Genomic DNA, 18,001 nt, shown 5'->3' on the forward strand with positions numbered 1-18,001 from the left:
AAAGTGGTCATGGTTTTTATTCGATGCATTCGAGGAATAATACAATATTTGTGTGGGGTCTAAATGTGGTGGGGATAATTTTATACAGCGTTTGGATGTGTTTTATTAAATGAATCGCACGTTGCTAAAATTTTAATGGCTTTCTTTTTTTGTTTTTGGTCCATAACTTTTATCCTAATTGAGTAATGTTGCTCCATTTATAATAGAGTAGCTAATACGCGATATGCGTTTGATTCACCTCAACAAATAAAGTAAAAACAACCAATTAGAAAAATGTTAAACAAAATAATTTTTATTTATTTGATCTCAATCCAACGGGTAAACAAAATTTTTGGGCTTCCCATTTGAGGCATAGATGAACAATTTATCCGGTGTACTAAGCTTGCCTATAGAAAAAACAATAAAAAAAAAATAGCAATAAAATAATTTGAACCCAACCTTTATCAAAGACTTGTTCTTAGACATTATTTTCTATCGGCAGGTATTTATAATTGGAGTATGCGGAATCAGTACGTTTTCTCCTTTCTTAAGAGCTTAAAAGCACAAGATTTTGTTATATAGAATGCTAATTTTGTGTTTTCTGCTCATAATTCTGGATACACTTACTCTGTGTTCTGCATTACTGACAACCACCAAAATCTTTATAATTAATGTCTAATTTTTTTATTTTGCTGCTTTCGAGAAATTCGAGTTTTCGTTTTCCCGGAATATTTAAAATTAAAAATGTGCAAAACCGGACTCGCATAATTTTGGAAAACAAATGCGAAAATTATGTTACCGGATGTTTGGTTCAAGCAAATAAACGAAACTTAATATTTTTCAACTGGTTTTTAACTTTGTTTTAATAATTGGGCCATATATATTATTAAAATGTCTGTTTTTATACATAGTACATGTAAATTTTCGAGAAATTTTGAGGACCTCCTTTCAAACAAGTGGCAACCATCTCCAAAAATATTTTCTACAATAACCTTTCTTAAATTTCGTTAATTTGCCATCCATTTTAATCATAATAATTTATTAAAATTAGTTTTTATTTAGTTATTTATTTTGTTAATAGGTTTTAAACAGGTGTCAACCCTATTCAAATATAAGTATATTCGAAATTAAGATTTTTCAAACCTCTTTCCTTTGACACCCATTTAGTTGTATTTCACTATTTTTATTATTTTTACATGAACTTAATTTGGCAAACAGGAGGCGAACATCATTTTCGAAATTAAGGTCTGTTTAACGTTTTCTCACTCGACACATATGTATTTAATATATTAATTTAATTTAACTTTTTTAACAGGTGGGAACTCTGTTTTTTTATTTATCTGTGCAAAGTATATGAGAAAAAATTTCAAGCAAATCCGCTCAGTCGTCCTCGCGTAATTGAGTCACAAATATTCAAACTCACAAACCCACAACCGTACAAACTTTTACATTTATTAATAACTAGCAACCCGCCCAGCTTCGCACGGGTATAAAATATATACCCTATGTCACTCACTGAAAAAATTATTAAAATCGATCCAGTAGTTGTGGCTTATTCATTACTGCCCGTGGCCCGCACGCGTTAAATTTGGAGTAAAACAATTCCCCTTTTTTTATAGCATGAAGATTTCCTGCTATCTTTGGGATATCTAAATTCATACCCTACATTTTTGCATATTAACTTTTTGCATTTTTACATATGTGTTTATTTTATTTTTACAACAATTACTATATTACAGAATGTCTTTATATACAACGTTCATAGCCTTCTTGTCATTAGACAATACAAACATGTTTTCTCTAGAGGTTACTCTTGAAAGAGCGACATACAGTTGGCCATGTGAAAAACAGTCAACACTCAAATCTAAGCCTGCAACGTTGAAGGTTTGACCCTGAGATTTATTAATGGTCATTGCAAAAGATGTCTTTACCGGAAATTGTAAGCGTTTAAATTGGAATGGTAGATCCGATGGTATCAGAGGGATTCGGGGAATCAATACATCTTCTCCGGTACCACATCCTGTGAGTATTGTGCACTCTATTATGAAAGTTTTCAGTGATTTTACCAGCAAACGCGTGCCATTGCAAAGTTTAGGTGGACTTAGGTTTCTTAATAAAATAACAGGACAACCTATTTTCAGCTCCATTTTGTGAGGAGGGAGTCCAGATGGGTTCAAAGAATTTAGAAATTCTGTAGGAAATTGAACAGCTTCTTCCAAATCGAGAACAGTATCGACCGAGTAGTATATTTTCGTCGGCGCATCAATCTTTGAAATAATCAAGTTATTTACTTGTTCGTTAGTTGGTGACAGAATAGCTCTTTCTTTAAACCAAGATATTGTCTTATAACTTATGTTATCAATGTCAGGATAGACATTGTTGACTAACTCTTGGATGTTGTCTATCAAAACACAAAGGTTTTCTAGGTTAATCCTTCCCTCACTTTGTATTAATTCTCCATTGCCAACTTTTCGTAGCATCTCTGGAAATAGCCTGTTCTCACGTGAAGATGACGAAACCCTCATATTAGTTTTAAGATCTAATTTATTGACATGCGACCAAAGGTGGGATCTTTTTAGCGAAGCATTTATTTCGTCAGCACGTGCTCCTCGAGTCACAACTGGTAGGATTTGACGGAAATCTCCTGAGAACAGAATTGTACATCCACCCATAGGTGCATTTTTGTTGCGCAAATCGCGCATTGTCCTATCCAGTGCTTCCACAGACGTCTTGTTTGACATGGTAGCTTCGTCCCAGACTATTAATGAGCAGTCACGCATCAATTTTCCTGTATTGCTCTGTCTAGAAACACTACAGACGCTGTTATCATCATCGGTTGCGATTTTCAGCGGGAGCTTGAATGTAGAGTGTGCGGTTCGGCCTCCTTCCAAAAGAGTAGCGGCAATGCCGGATGACGCAACAGCTAACGCAATTTTTCCGGTAGATCTCACTTTTTTTAAAAGCAGATTGATTAAAAATGTTTTTCCTGTGCCTCCTGGGGCATCAAGGAAAAACAATTTCCCTTCATTGTTATCAATTGTTGATAGTAATGCAGTGAATACTTTTTTCTGATCGATGTTTAATCGTGGCTCATCTTGAGCTATATTTTGTAAAAGTCTCGTTTGATCGTATGATGTTTCTCTTGTGTACTCGGCACTATTAGTTAAATCAGAGTTAGTAGTATTAGCTGGCATCGGCAGCCCAAAATCCTTGATCGTTTTACCCGAAAGTAATTGCACTATTTTGTTTAATTCAAATAATGCTTCGTCAAATATGTTTTGGTCATATTGTACATCAACAGAGTTTGACTCTTGCCGTCGCCGAATCAGAATATCACTGGCCATATTTTCTTGAAATTTATTCCATAGACTAACAGAATCAGTTACTTGACAAAACACTACTATGACGGCAAATACATATCTTAATGATGTAGCTGAACTACAAACAGCTGCTTCTGATAATGTATTTTCCCAGTGAGAATCGTCTTCCAAGAGCCCCATAGCTTTGCATGCTGCTTGATAAGTATTGTAAACAACACCTTGTAAAGTTCTTAGGTGAGCAAAGGATGTCGGGCCTTTTACAATATGAAGTAACATTCTCAGATAAAAGCATTCGCTGTTGTTGGGATGAATCACATAGACTCTGCCAAGAGCATCCGTTTTTTTTACTCCGGGGAAACCATCAACCGCAGTACCTTTTTTTCGCCGTTGAAAAGCTTTAGAACTCTGGTTCCATGTATAGTAACTTGGAACTCTGTCATATGTCAGTGTTTTCGCGAAATCATCTTGAGCACATAACTTGAAGAATGCTGTCAATGTTGTATCCGGTGGGTTATTAATAACTTCTTGTATATTGTTCTCAGTAAAATATACCCTTTGTCCATTTTCTAAATGAACTGCAAGGTGGACAATTGTGGGAGACCGGTCGTGCACTTCGAATGATAAAATCCTCCATACAGCTTCAGAGCTGCAGATGTAACGTCCAGACTGATATATTTCCACTTCATTTGGTGATTGTATGCTGAAAGTGGCTTGATCACTGCCTTTATTAATGTACTTAGTAACATATTGGATTGACTTTATTGAATTGCACAACTCCACGTTGATGTGGGCATCAAAAATTTTCAAAAGGAGCGGATTATAGGGAACGATGCATCGGTTGTCAATATCAATGTTTCGGACGGTAGCAATTTGCCCACCCCCTTCTGGCGATCGTCGACGATATTTGGGGTATCCATCATCGCTAGTAATTGTTTGAGTTTGGAACAACTTCGGAAATTTTTTGGTGCATTTAGAATCTCGCATACATGGAGAATTCGGGTTTAAAGTCCCGCAAGGGCCGTGTACCATATGTTTCTTTACGATTTCGTATAGGATAGGATCTTCATCTTTATCCGGTAATTCAGCTGAAATAACCCTGTCAATTTGGTTTGGTCTAATTTTGTTCACTAACCACACCAGCAGGTGTACATGTGGCAAGCCACGCTTCTGCCATTCTATTGTGTACATATGACAGTGCGGCGGACCGAATATATGAGACTTGTTAATGAGGTGCAGAATTTTCTGTACTTTTAAATGGAAGACTCTGTTAACTATATCGTATCTGTCTTGTGGTGAATTGGTGTTAATATTTTCTCTGATTTCCGACCAATTTGGGTTACATGTTGCAGTTATAAATAAATCAGGTTTGCCGTACTTTCTGACGTAAGCCATGGCGTCTTGCGATTTTTCGTGTAAATATCGAGGTCCACCTGTGAATGATGAAGGTAGTATAACCAACTGCCCAATGCCGTTGTGGTGTTCATTCGCCTGTAAAGCATCCTGAAGATGAACGTAATTTTCGGCTCTCAATTTAGTTTGATTATTACGGATGTAGGCCAATCTCTCAGATTCAATTTTAGCATATTGATCTACCAAGTATTGGTTTGTTAACATTCCATATCTAAGCAAAGTGTTGAAATCATTACGTCTTGTCATTATACGGTAGCAATAGTAGTTCATACATGACACTGTTTTACGCAGAGGTGTACCACCGATTGGGTCAACTTGAGAAATATTAATAGCATAACCATTTTCTCCACGACATAGCATCAAAGGATATTGTAAGCTGTCATAAGATCTGTGTAACTCTGAAATTTTTTGCAAATTATCATCACGACTATGCAATACAATATCTCTTTTGTCAAATTGCTGTCCGGCTATCACCACTGCTACTTCACTCGTGGAAGGCGCATTGTATCGTCCTCTGTGTTCTCCAACAGGAACTTTATTTGCATGGATTACGACATTAAAGTCAGGAGTATCTGCTGGAACACTCTCAATCGCAGTTTTGAAAGACTGTATGTAGCAATTATGAGAATGTAACATATCTTGGAGAGATCTAATCAAATCTCTATCAATTGGCCGTGCAACACTTGAACACCTCGTAGATGCTTGTGTATCTGGATCTGCAATAAAATATATTTGCAGGAATTTGTGATCATCGGGTCGAAGTGGTAGCAAGCTCCCAGCTAAGTGGTATACTTGCCCTTGAATTCTAAATGTAGGCATGAAGCCACGCTCAACGACTTGCTTACTCTTAAAAGAGGTCATTTGAAATGCGTTATTGTAATGGCGTATATAGCGCATGAAATGATTAGATTTCTGATGATCACCCGTAAGAAGAGAGTGAAGTGGTTCAGGTGGAGGGAGAATTTCTTCTAATTTGACTTTTCCTTGTAAACAACACATACCTTTCGCTTCGTCCTTGAATTTCAATGCGAAGCAATGTTCACACACTACTGACATAGTACCTATTGATACTATTCGGTCGTCCTTGTAAGAAATCGAAGGATCATAATTCATGGCCGAATTTTCTTTACTCACCCATGAATTAGTAACTCGTGCTGATGATTCTCTGGCTCTCTTTATTCGATGTCTGTCCTTATCTCGGGTGCGGCGAAGCTCACGCTCTCTTGAAGATTCTCCCTCTCTCTGAGCTCTATATCTATCCCGAAGCTGACTGAGTCGAGCCTCACGCTCTGCTGACGATTCTCTGTCCCTCTGAACCGTATGCCTATCTCGATCCCGGCTGCAACGAACCTGACGCTCTACTGAAGATTCCCTCTCTCTCTCAGCTCTATATCTATCCTGCATCTGACTGCGGCGAGCCTCACGTTCCGTTGACGATTTTTCATCTCTTGCTGAACGTAGTCTTCTGGCATCCACTGTACTACGACCTATGTTCGAACGACGACGTCTTCCAGCCATGACTTTATAATTTTTGTGAAAATTTACTCAGTTCTATATGTATGATTACCTATCCACAAATTGTCATATTATTAGTATGTGCCGCAGTTAAAAATATGTAAATACTTACCATTTAGAAACAAAAGATACTTACTGATGTAATATCTTGAAAAATATTTTTTTCAATTATATGCTGTAAAGAGTCATATACATAGATCTATATTAAAACAACAATGTATTTAAGGTATTTAATTGGTTAAGGATTAATGATGTACCTATTTGCTGAAATCACTTCGAAAATAAGCTATTAGTTGTCGTAAAAAGTAAATGACAAAAAATGTTATTGTATGGAATCGATAGCAAACTAAATGCGCTCCGAATCAATAAAAACTATTCAAAAACTATTCTAACACGTTCCCTGTCCCAATACAAAAATGCTAAATTGACCGACACGTCCAACAGCGTTTTTTGAATAATTAGTTTTTTTGTAGTCATAGCTTTATATAATACTAATAATTAAAAAAAACGGATGTAGGGTATTTCTACCTGAAACACATATGGTCCATGAGCGTAGAGGGACATTTTTGCTTCTGCACGTTCATGAAACACATGTGGTTTATATACCCCCTGACGCACATATGGCTCAGGAACGTATCAGTGCTTATCAGGCGCACGTTTCCTGAACCATATGTGGCTCAGCAGACAGGGAACGTGTTAATTATGTGGGAATTACTAATATAGAACGTGAAAATAGCGTTTTATTTCGCTGTAAAATTGTATGTGCATATAATTACATGGAATTCAGTACATACATAGATACATATGTACATACGTCCGAAATGAAATAATGCGAGCGATTCGTAAATACATACATACATACGTCACCATACGATGTAATTCAACATTAATGAGGTGTGGTGAGATTATCGCTTAACGCCTGTTGCTTCATTCGGTTGACAGCGAACAAACACACAAACAGCTTTTTTTGGAAAAAGAGCTGCTTTTGTTTAAACAATTTTGGTTAAATAACAAATATATCAATTTTTTTTTTTGATGCAGAACGAAAGTAAATATTTCAAAGTTAAACTCTAAGAAAGTTTCATTTTAATTGGTTTATTCGTTTATGATTTATGGCCGTGAAAACAAAAAAATTATGTTTTTTTGCCACATTTTGACCGATTGCCACGCCCCCTTTATATATTTCTTCACATTATATAGATATAAACCTTCCTCTTCAATCAATCTATCTTTAAAAAAAACCGCATCAAAATCCGTTGCGTAGTTTTAAAGATTTAAGCGATTACGTGGACATAGGGACAGAAAAAGCGGCTTTGTTTTATAATATGTAGTGATATAGTATACATCACGTTGTATGCTGTTTTGTGGTAGGCGAGTATGGTTATTGAGCGATTTCGCTTATATTCTATACAGAGAACGTTAAATATAGAGAAGTCTCACGAGCTACGAATAGTGTGAATTGTCAAAAATGAAGTGAAACCGCGAACACTATTTCACCTCGCTCAACTCGAAGGCGGGGAAGTTCTTAACAGACCTGATTACAGTGAATTATGTACAAGTACATTGGCTCTGCTCAGTTTTTGGTTTCTGTATGAAATCAAATTGACAAATGCCGACGGCATTTTGCAAGGCATTTGCTTGTGCATTTTTATGTTCCCTTGATAAGCGAAAATTTATTCAATTTATATTTTCAAACAAATACAACCAAATAAAGATTTAAAATCCAAGATTTAAAATCAAAGTAACTTTAATGCACACATTTTGTTGTGTGCGTTTTAGTAAATTTGATGAAAATTTTTACTAATTTTTCGAGTCGAAATTAATTTTAGACAAAAATTCAAAGAGCATTGAATATATGTATGTATATCAATATATGTATATATACATATGTATATTTTGTAAGTTATATTTGTGCAAAAGTTCAATTGCATCTTCAATTCTTATAGTGTTAGAAATGTATGTATGTGCACATGCACTGCAGCAACAATGACCTACCTCACGACGCATTGCCTTATCATATTTATGTGCATTTGAATATGCATTTTTTGGTCCTGTGCCAAAAGGAAATTTTTTAAATTTACCTATGTATATTACAGGGAATAATTCATATATGTATGCATTTTATAGATAGTACAAAACTTTAAAATTTAAAATAAATAAAAGAAAACTTCAAAGAAACGTATTTGCATACATATATGGGACAACTAAGTTCTATTGCATCTTTAATATAGTGTTGCACGCATATGTATGCACTGAAGCAACATGACCTACCTCACGAGCATCGCCTTATCATATTTCATGCAATAATTAGGATGTAAATATTCGAATGATCGAATTCCTGCAAATGCTAAAACAACTTCTTCTGCATATGCATCGACGCATGTGCATGTGCGTATGTATATGCACACCTGATCCCTAACTAATATATATCTATATATCAATCAATCGATCAAATCAAAAAATTCTGTATACAAAACGCTTCATTATCAGGCACACAGGAAGATGGCATATGCAAATATAAATATTGAATTCAAGCAAAACAATGCTTATTAATATACACATATGCATGTACATACAACCGCACACACAGGGCATTCGCTTTATTCCTCAAAATGCGTATGTCGTTCAAAGCTAAAATTCTATGCCTAGCGACTACAAGAACAAAATGCAGTCATAGACGCAGGCGTAGCGGCCATCATTCTAGTTGCCATAGCGCTGAACAGTCGCGGCGGCGCCGAACAGTTTCAACTATTGTACTGTGCAACAAAAACTCATCTTCAAAAAATTCATTGATAAATTCGAGCTCATAGTTCTAAGAGCAAGAACTTTCATTCATAAAACGAGCCGCCCATATGCCAATTTTCTCGACAATTCGAAAATAGTCAATATTTGAATATTTCGCGTAGAATTATTTGCCAATATTTGATAAATCTTCAATTTTTGTCAAGTCGAGTGCCCGCGGCATCGTACATATGTATGCAAAAATATATGTATATTATGTAAATATGTCTTTCTAAATGCTCGACAGCCGCAGCTGCTGTGCGTCAAGTGCGCGCATGAGCATACAGTAAGTTGCAGAAGAAAACAAGTAGCTTAAAAAAAAGGTCTGATTCGGACATTTTAATACTAAGATAAAATTTGGAAACAATTATTTTATGTTAACTGATAGTAGGCAAATAGTTAATTAGTAGATTACTTTACGTATGTAGTTTTTCAATTGATAAAAAGTGCACAAAACATATGCATATATCTGCAGTTAGAAACTTACTCTGAAATCAGAGCATTTGTAGGTGCCTGTAAACATGTCAAGGTTACTGTACATACAATGCTGTGCCTATGAATGTGCGCTGCGCCTTTGAATGCGCGCTGGATTTCTTGCGAAGTTTTACCGTTTTATCTTGAGCTGTGGCTGGTGAGCACACATACACACAGCATATACATATGCGCAAATGTATATAAATTCACAAATTTACATTTGCATATGCCATCTTCCTGTGCGCCTGGTAATGAAGCGTTTGCTATAGAGGATTTTGATTCAGTTGAAGGGAATTCAACAAAGTTTTACAGACACCAGACAGACAGACATAACATATGTACATAATTTGGATGATTTGGAGAAATTCAAATATATAGGTCATATTAAAAAGCTACCTAGCATTCTTTGCTTCTAATCACCAACAAATCCTTATCGACTGCTGCTAAATTTACATAATTCAGCCCCTTACTGTTAATTTTTGTTGAAAAATGTGTCTGTGGTGAAATTGTCTTCGCGAGACGAGTACCCCTCGAAAATGAACACTTTCCAGTCATTAAGACTTCTCTATTCATTAACGTTCTCTGTAATATGTTTGCCAAGTTTCGTGAAATACAATGAATTTTTACTGGAGTTTTCGTACACGACGTATATTACATTATTTTAATTATATTTTATTAAATTTTTATAAACGTTTTATTATACTGTTTTATATATATTTTCTTATATTTTTTTATATATATTTTATTATATTATTTTATATAATATACATTATACTATAATATTTTATTACATTTTATTCTATTTGCTTATATACTTTTTTTAATTTTGTTTATATATATTTTTCCTGCCGGCGTCGATTTTTTATTACTTTCGACATTTATACTCCACTTCACAGAAAAATCGACATTGTATGTGTGTATGTAGTTGCACACTATAATGTATTATAAATTATAAGCTAGGACTACTTTGCACCCTGCATTATCGAAGGAGGAATTTCGTGTGGCTAATTTGCTTTTTCAAATACGGAGTTAATGAATTGGAATTTTACTCGAACGCACCCATATTTTAGTATATGAAAATACAGTGACTCACAGCTTATTTGGTGCAAGTAATACTTTTTTAGAAAAAAAGAAAATTACCCGATGTTTATTAAATTTAATAAAAAAAAAAATGTATACGACTTGTAATGAGATATGTATGTACTGTTTACCACTGCAGAAAGAACAATAACAAAAACAAAGCTTGCTGAAAAAATGTAGAACCAAATAGTTTTCTCATCAAAATATGCTCTCAGCTTAAATGATGCAGTGTATTTTATATTTTCTCAGAGAATGCAATAACGGTGAAATGTATTTTTTTCTGTTTAGTTTAGTGTCTTAAGTCATTCTCAAAAAATTTTTGTAAAGAAAAGTTGAACAAATTTAAATTTTTTAAAATGGGAAAACGGACCTCACTTAAAAAAAAGGGAAGACGGTATTCGTCATTATAAACTGGGGAAAAGCCAACGAAAAATTGCAGAAATTGTTGCTATTAGTTCCTCAACTGTGCAGAACATTATAGAAAGGTTTCGCCACGAAATTAGGATAGATGATAAGGGTAGATCTGCGCCAAATAAAATATTTAATGATGCAGATAAGAGGTGGATTGTTCGCAAAGTTAAAGAAAAACCCTATTTAAGCGCTCCAAAACTGACGAACGAAGTCGAAAAATACTTAGGCAAGATCTGTAACCTTGAAACTGTTCGTAGAGTTCTCGCGAAGAAAATTTGCATGGAAGGACTGCCCAAAATAAGCCGTTTTTTAATGCTCGTAATAGAAAACAAAGAATAGAGTTTTGCAGACAACATTTGAACAAAGACATTTCGTTCTGGAAGTCCGTTGTTTTTGCGGATGAAAGCAAATTTAACCTTTTCAGGTCCGATGGGAAGTCCTGCTTTTGGAGAAAACCAAACACCGGGCTTCCACCATGTAATTTGCGTTCTACAGTTAAACACGTCGGGGGCAGTATGATGGTATGGGGTTGCATGTCCTATTCAGGCGTCGGAAATTTAATATTTTTCGAAGAAAACATGAATAAAGAGATGTATCTGTATCTGCTAAAAGATAATTTAGTACAAAGTGCGGATAAAATGGACATTAGGGATTCGTTTAGGTTCTTCCAAGACAACGTCTAGTATTGTTCCAACTAGGCTTATCTGGAACTGCCCACATGTAGTACAGTCATTTGCATAGAATTCGCAATATTTCTAATGTTTCTGATCTGAAACGGGCACTACAGAAAGAATGGGATAAAATTAGTTCCGATTATACAGCGAATCTTGTAGAATCTATGAATTCCCGATTAAAAGCTGTTCTGAATCAAAAGGGATACCCCAAAAAGTATTAGCCGTAATTATGAAATCGAAATATTAATGTGTTTATGTTTTTTAAATACTTTTAATTTAGTACATCATTTAAGCTGTGACCTCAAAACTGTAACTGAATTATTTTAATTTGCCATATCTTATGAAGAAACATTTTTTGTTATTAAATAAAACAGATATTTAGCAATACAAAATATAAGTTTTTTTTTGTAATGGAAATACCATAAAATATAGTTAAGCTGTGAGTCACTGTATATGTAATGATTGAATATGTGATATGATATGTAATGAATAAAATAAATACATACTTATAAAAATTCTAAACCTATTATAAGGTAATGGCACAATATTACTTATGACATACATATATACATATTGTACATATTTATACACGCTGTATTGAAACTGATTTAGGTATCGTAGTCCAATTTCAAGATACGATGTATTGCCAACGACAGCCCTAAAAATAAATATCAGTGGACTTTTGACAAGCTATTAACTGAATTTACCAGGTTTGGCTTTTAGATCAGTAAATCCTTGATCCTTTATTAAAATATTTAGTACAGTAGGTTCTGTTTTTATGAGGCTTTTTTTTATGCGGTTTTGAAATAGTGCGGTTTTTTTTTAATTAAAAAATGCATGTCGACCTATCGGGAATTGTACATATAAACAAGATTCTAAACCAGCTAAGCAAAAACTCATCACAGATTACATCAGAAATGCTAACCCTACAAGTATGGAACCGCCTGCATAACCATCTAGATCAGAGGTGTACATTTCCTCAAGTGACGAAAGTGATTTTACGCCAAATCCTAAACGAATGCGCAACATGTGGGTATTGTCTGATTCTATTTCTGACTTAAATTTATTTTTCGATTCTGACGTTTCTTAAATAAAGATATAATTTTCAAAAATACAATATTTTGTTTGTGCGATTTTATTTAATTATTTCAGATTCATGCGGTCTATGGAACGTATCTATAGTAATAATATGGGACTAGTGCCCTTTTTTATGCGATTTTATTACATTATTTCAGATTTATGCGGTTCTTAGCCCTTTTGAAACGTATCTATAGTTTTACTATAGAACTAGTAACTTTTTTTATGCTGTTTTTTTTATGCTGTTTCTTGCGGAACGTATCTACCGCATAAAAACAGATTCTACTGTATTTTAACTAAACTTTTATTAAAATGGATTCGTAAGTTGAGATGGATTGTTAGTTTAAATATTGCATTACAGCCCAGCAGAGGCCTACATACGTCAATCCACACATATGGGTACGTATAGCGTGTATGTACATGTGTATAGTTCTTTACTGACTGATAACTGGCAGGAAATTGCAATTTACAGCGATTTTTAAGTCTTCTGGTTTACGCTTCAAGTCGGGAGTGGGTCGTTGTTGAGTGGGCGAGCTATGCGTTACTTGCCGTATGTGATTAACTTTATTCAAGCAAGTTTAAGATTTGATTTCGTACAATGAGTTCGCTATTAATTAATCTCAATTTTCCCGTTTTGTTTGTAAATTGGCTTCGTAGATAGTTCATTCGTAAATGACATAAGCGTCTGAATAATAAATAATTGAGGCATATGCTAATATAATAATATACACTCATATGCATATGTACAAACATATCGCCATGGAAAGGAATGCCTATTAAAGGCAAGTGGAATAGAAAACTGGCTATTCAACATGTGTGTATGTATTTATATCAGGATTATCCATTAGAAAGACATCAAGTCCAACGTAATTATTTTCGGCGCTAATCTTATAAAGGGTTATCTAATAAGAGGTGTTATTTTGATATTCAAAGAAAAATGCTATTTTTAAATATAAATGTTCGGATGATTATTTCATTATAAAGAGGAAGGTATGCCGTTAATAGTGGAAAATAACATCAGGCAAATAACCACCACGACCACGCTACAGGACAATATCCTTTTCATGAAATTTTCCATAACCGAATTGCAAAGTGGCTGCCCTATGTCCTCGACCCTGGGCTGTTGGCGTAGACTTTCTCTTTCACGTGTCCTCAAAGAAAAAAGTCACAAGATGTTAAATCACAAGATCTCGGTGGCCAATTGTCATCAAATCTTCGAGTGATAGCACGATCCGGAAACTTTTCCCGTAAAAGATCAATGGTTTCGTTGCTTGTGTGGCCGTCTTATTGAAAATAAACATTATCCAGATCAATACCATCCAATTCCGGCCATAAAAAATCGTTAATCATCTCTTGATAGCCTTTTATATATTTAAATAACACCTGTTATTGGAAAACCCTTTATTAGTTTAGACAACATCCCACAAGGTTTAAGCACAGATTGGGAAAATCGACTGTTAAACCTGGCATACTATAATAGAGAAATTCGCTGTGCGTTATCTTGATGAAGCAAATTTGTTTTTTGCCGTAAGCGGACTTTTCTTTGCAATTTCTTGCTTTCGGTCAACAGTGAGCAAACGCGACATCCACTTTGAGCAGAGCTTTTTCATAATCAAATGCTCATGCAATATAAAGCCAAAACGTTCTTTTGATATCTTTACGATGTCAGCTAACTCACGCAACTTCACTTTTCATTCAAAACGATTTTATGGATTTTTTTTTATGTTTTTTGGTGTTAACGACTCATTTGGATGTCCACTGAGTTGTGCATCATCGGTGTCTCTGCGACCACGTTTGAAGTCAGGAAATCATAGTTTTATTGTTGGTTCTGATGAAGCAGAGTATGAACGGTATTTTTCTCAATTAAAACTCGAAATTCTTTTTGATTCATTGCTTTGAAAATAATTTTGAAATCATTTTAATTTCCCCTAAGATGTGCCGATATTACAATAATATGTATACAGCTCCAGTAATTCCAAATTCTCCTAGATTTGTGTTAAAATGACATCTAAGAAATTAATGTAGGTATTAAATTTTAAAAGATAAAGGGTGTTTTTTTAGAGGTTAGGTTTTCAAGTTGGCACTACTTTTTTCGTAGATGGTCTTTTTGACAGCTGTCACTTGATTTATGCTCAGTTTGGTTTGCCATTTCATAATGAATAGACTTACACCTGAACAACGTTTGCAAATCGTGCAAATTTATTACGAAAATAATGGTTCGGTTCGCGCGACGCATCGAAGAAAATTTTGTTCAGCGATGAAGCTCACTTTTGGTTGAATGGGTATGCCAATAAGCAAAATTGTCGCATTTGGAGTGAACATAATCCACAAGCCATTGCTGAGACGCCGTTACATCCTCAAAAAGTCACTGTTTGGTGTGCTCTATGGGCAGAGGGAATCATTGGTCCATATTTCTTTAAAAATGAAGCCGGCCATAATGTTACAGTCAATGGAGAGCGCTATAGAGCCATGATTAATGACTTTTTCGTGCCTGAATTGGACGATGTTGATGTGGACGACCTTTGGTTCCAACAAGACGGCGCTACATGCCATACAGCCAACGCAACAATCGATTTATTGAAGGAAACTTTTGGTGAGCGCATTATCTCGCGCCGTGGACCTGTGGCGTGGCCCCCAAGATCGTGCGATATAACACCGCTGGACTATTTCTTGTGGGGCTATGTGAAGTCGCTTGTCTACGCAGATAAGCCCGAGACGATTGACGTCTTGGAAGAGAATATTCGGCGCGTTATTGCTGACATACGGCCCCAATTGCTGCAAAAAGTGATCGAAAATTGGGCCTCTCGGCTGGAATTGATTCGAGCCAGCCGCGGCGGCCACTTGCCCGAAATCATTTTTAAAACATAATGGCAAACCCTTATCTTTATAATAAAGCTAAATTCTTGGCCATACCATTAAATTATATACGTTTTATTTCATCTTGAAAACCTAACCTCTAAAAAAAACACCCTTTACAAACAATTTGTAATTTTTTTTATTTTATTTAAAGAAAAATGGTATTTGTTAAAGGCTGTAGGTGATGCAGTTCATGATAATTTTCCGGTAGATGTCTTTCGTCATCATCATCATATTGACATTACAGTTCGGGGTGGACCTGTGCCTGCTGTACAATACGTCTCTATTCTTCTTGACCGTCCGCTTTCGCTCTTTGTGTTGAGATTCTCATCTTACGTATGTCGTCTTCTACGTCTTGCAACCATCCTCCCTACAACCTTGGCCGGCCTCTCCTTGTTCTTTCAGGGTTTGCTTCAAAAACTTTTTTGTTCGCTCTTTCGTTGCTCATTCTTAGGAAGTGTCCATGCCATCGTAATCTTTGCCACTTTATACATGCGATGTCTAGTGATATGTATTTTAGCTGCATGAGAGCTATCGATATCGATAACTATGGCTTCACAACTGTATTGACATTTCTATACAATAGGGTTTGGCATATCATTATGAATCGTTTAACGCCAGAATAAAGCTTTCAAATTTGGGAAATTTGCATGGAAAAAATTAATCTGTTCGCGAAGTTCATAGCGCACTGGCGGCAAATAAGGGCCGACTTTATTTATTTCACCCTTACGGGAAGTTGCTCGATAGCGCCTTGCTGACTGAACTTTTGTTTCCAAAAATTAATCAGGTAAACGTCGACGATCAAAAGTTCTTTGATAAGTCCAGTTCTTTGGTAAGTGATGAGAAAATACATCCAAAAAATGTATGCTGTTTTTTGATCCAATGCCGTATGAAATTATGCACCAAAGCGGTGATTCCAATGATTCCGTTCTGGTGACCAATTGCCAATTAATAAAATCATAGAAAGCGCAGAGTGGGATCAGGAATTGAAGATTAGTCAGAAAACTGTTTGGAACCATTTGCCTAAGGATCATTTTTACTATGTCAATTTCAACGTCGAAATCGGAAACTTTACTTAACTATAAATATTTCTGACATATAGTACGTTTTTACAGTGGCCTTGACGGGGCTTCTAGTACCCTTTTGCGATGTGCGTGATGTGTTCCTGTTGCTGAGCATACCCTACATAGGTATTCAACACTTTGGTAAATTTATAGATTTTCACCGAAAGTCCATATTATATAGCCAAGACTGAGAAGAGACGTACTAATAACTCTAGTAATAGGCAGACGATGTCACCATCGCCAACATTTCTCTTGCCGAACTATTTTATAACCTTAATGTTAAAAAATATTTAGGTTTGCATTATGAAAAAATATTAGTTCGTAGTTAGGCGTTTTAGTTCAGTCCTCGTTAATTTATAAACATTTTTTATATTTAAGTCTTGAACATTTTTTCATTCTTTTTCTTTCAGATGAGCGGTAAACGTTCGCGCAGCTTTAAATGTGCCGTGCATCAACGTGATCGAGAAGTTTGTTCAGATAATGATTTTCATATTATATTAGAAGAGCCGCCATTCTTCAAGAAGATGGTGCACATCGTTGCCATGGAAATATTGCCCGAAGAACGTGATAGGAAATATTATGCCGATCGTTATTCATGTTGCCCGCCGCCCCTATTCATCGTACTTATGACAATCATAGAGGTAAAAAAGTGCTAAATGCCTTTAGGAATATAAGCACGCAATTATGTTAATATATACTTTAATACATAAATAAGTACTTACACATAAAAATATTAAATATTAATAAGCAGTAAAATATGCTACATGCAAATATTCACAGTCTGCCTAATAGAAGCTTAACTGCCACAACTTAGAAACTATTTGAGCAATTCGATTGTAACAAACTGTATTTTATGGGCTTATAAAATTTTTTATACGCAATACATCCAATAAAATGTATAGCCACCGTCATTTGCTATAAAGGCTTCATAACTTTAAGTCATATTTTGGGTTAATTTCTGCGCAAGTTGTGGAGGTAATCCGCTCCAAATCAGCCGAATTTGTCTTGATAACTTGGTGAACATCCATATTTGTTTTCCTTTGAGTTTTTACTTAACTATTGCCCAACTATCGGCCGCCGTAGTCGAATGGGTGGGTACGTGGCCATCACTCGGAATTCGGAGGACGTTGGTTCGGATCTCCGTGAAACACCAAAAATGAAAGAAGTGTATTTCTGCCATGAACAAGCACCTCATAAAAAAATCTTCTTGTAAAGTCTAAAGTTGGCTAATACTTCCAAATACCTTCGCAGCTGATTGTAATAATGCTCTTTTGGTAAATTTTATTCATCAAAACTACATTCAAATTGACGGCAAATACAAATAAACGGTCTACAATTTAAAACGCGAGAAGGATACGTC

At 35.3% G+C, this 18,001-nt stretch overlaps 1 protein-coding gene across 5 annotated transcripts in view; it reads left to right on the forward strand.

Annotated features, from left to right (window-relative positions):
- Positions 1–18,001, forward strand: part of LOC128859605 (protein rhomboid) — an 89,023-nt gene that overhangs the window by 54,317 nt on the left and 16,705 nt on the right. For 3 of the 5 annotated variants that reach the window (XM_054096546.1, XM_054096547.1, XM_054096550.1), the window contains one exon: positions 17,052–17,282. In XM_054096546.1, the coding sequence (XP_053952521.1) occupies positions 17,052–17,282 (231 nt within the window). Of the gene's footprint in view, positions 1–16,180; positions 16,410–17,051; positions 17,283–18,001 lie in introns of those variants that run through there. The other 2 variants (XM_054096549.1, XM_054096548.1) reach the window with 2 other exon arrangements.

Source organism: Anastrepha ludens, chromosome 4 (assembly GCF_028408465.1).
Source record: "Anastrepha ludens isolate Willacy chromosome 4, idAnaLude1.1, whole genome shotgun sequence".
Taxonomy (NCBI): domain Eukaryota; kingdom Metazoa; phylum Arthropoda; class Insecta; order Diptera; family Tephritidae; genus Anastrepha; species Anastrepha ludens.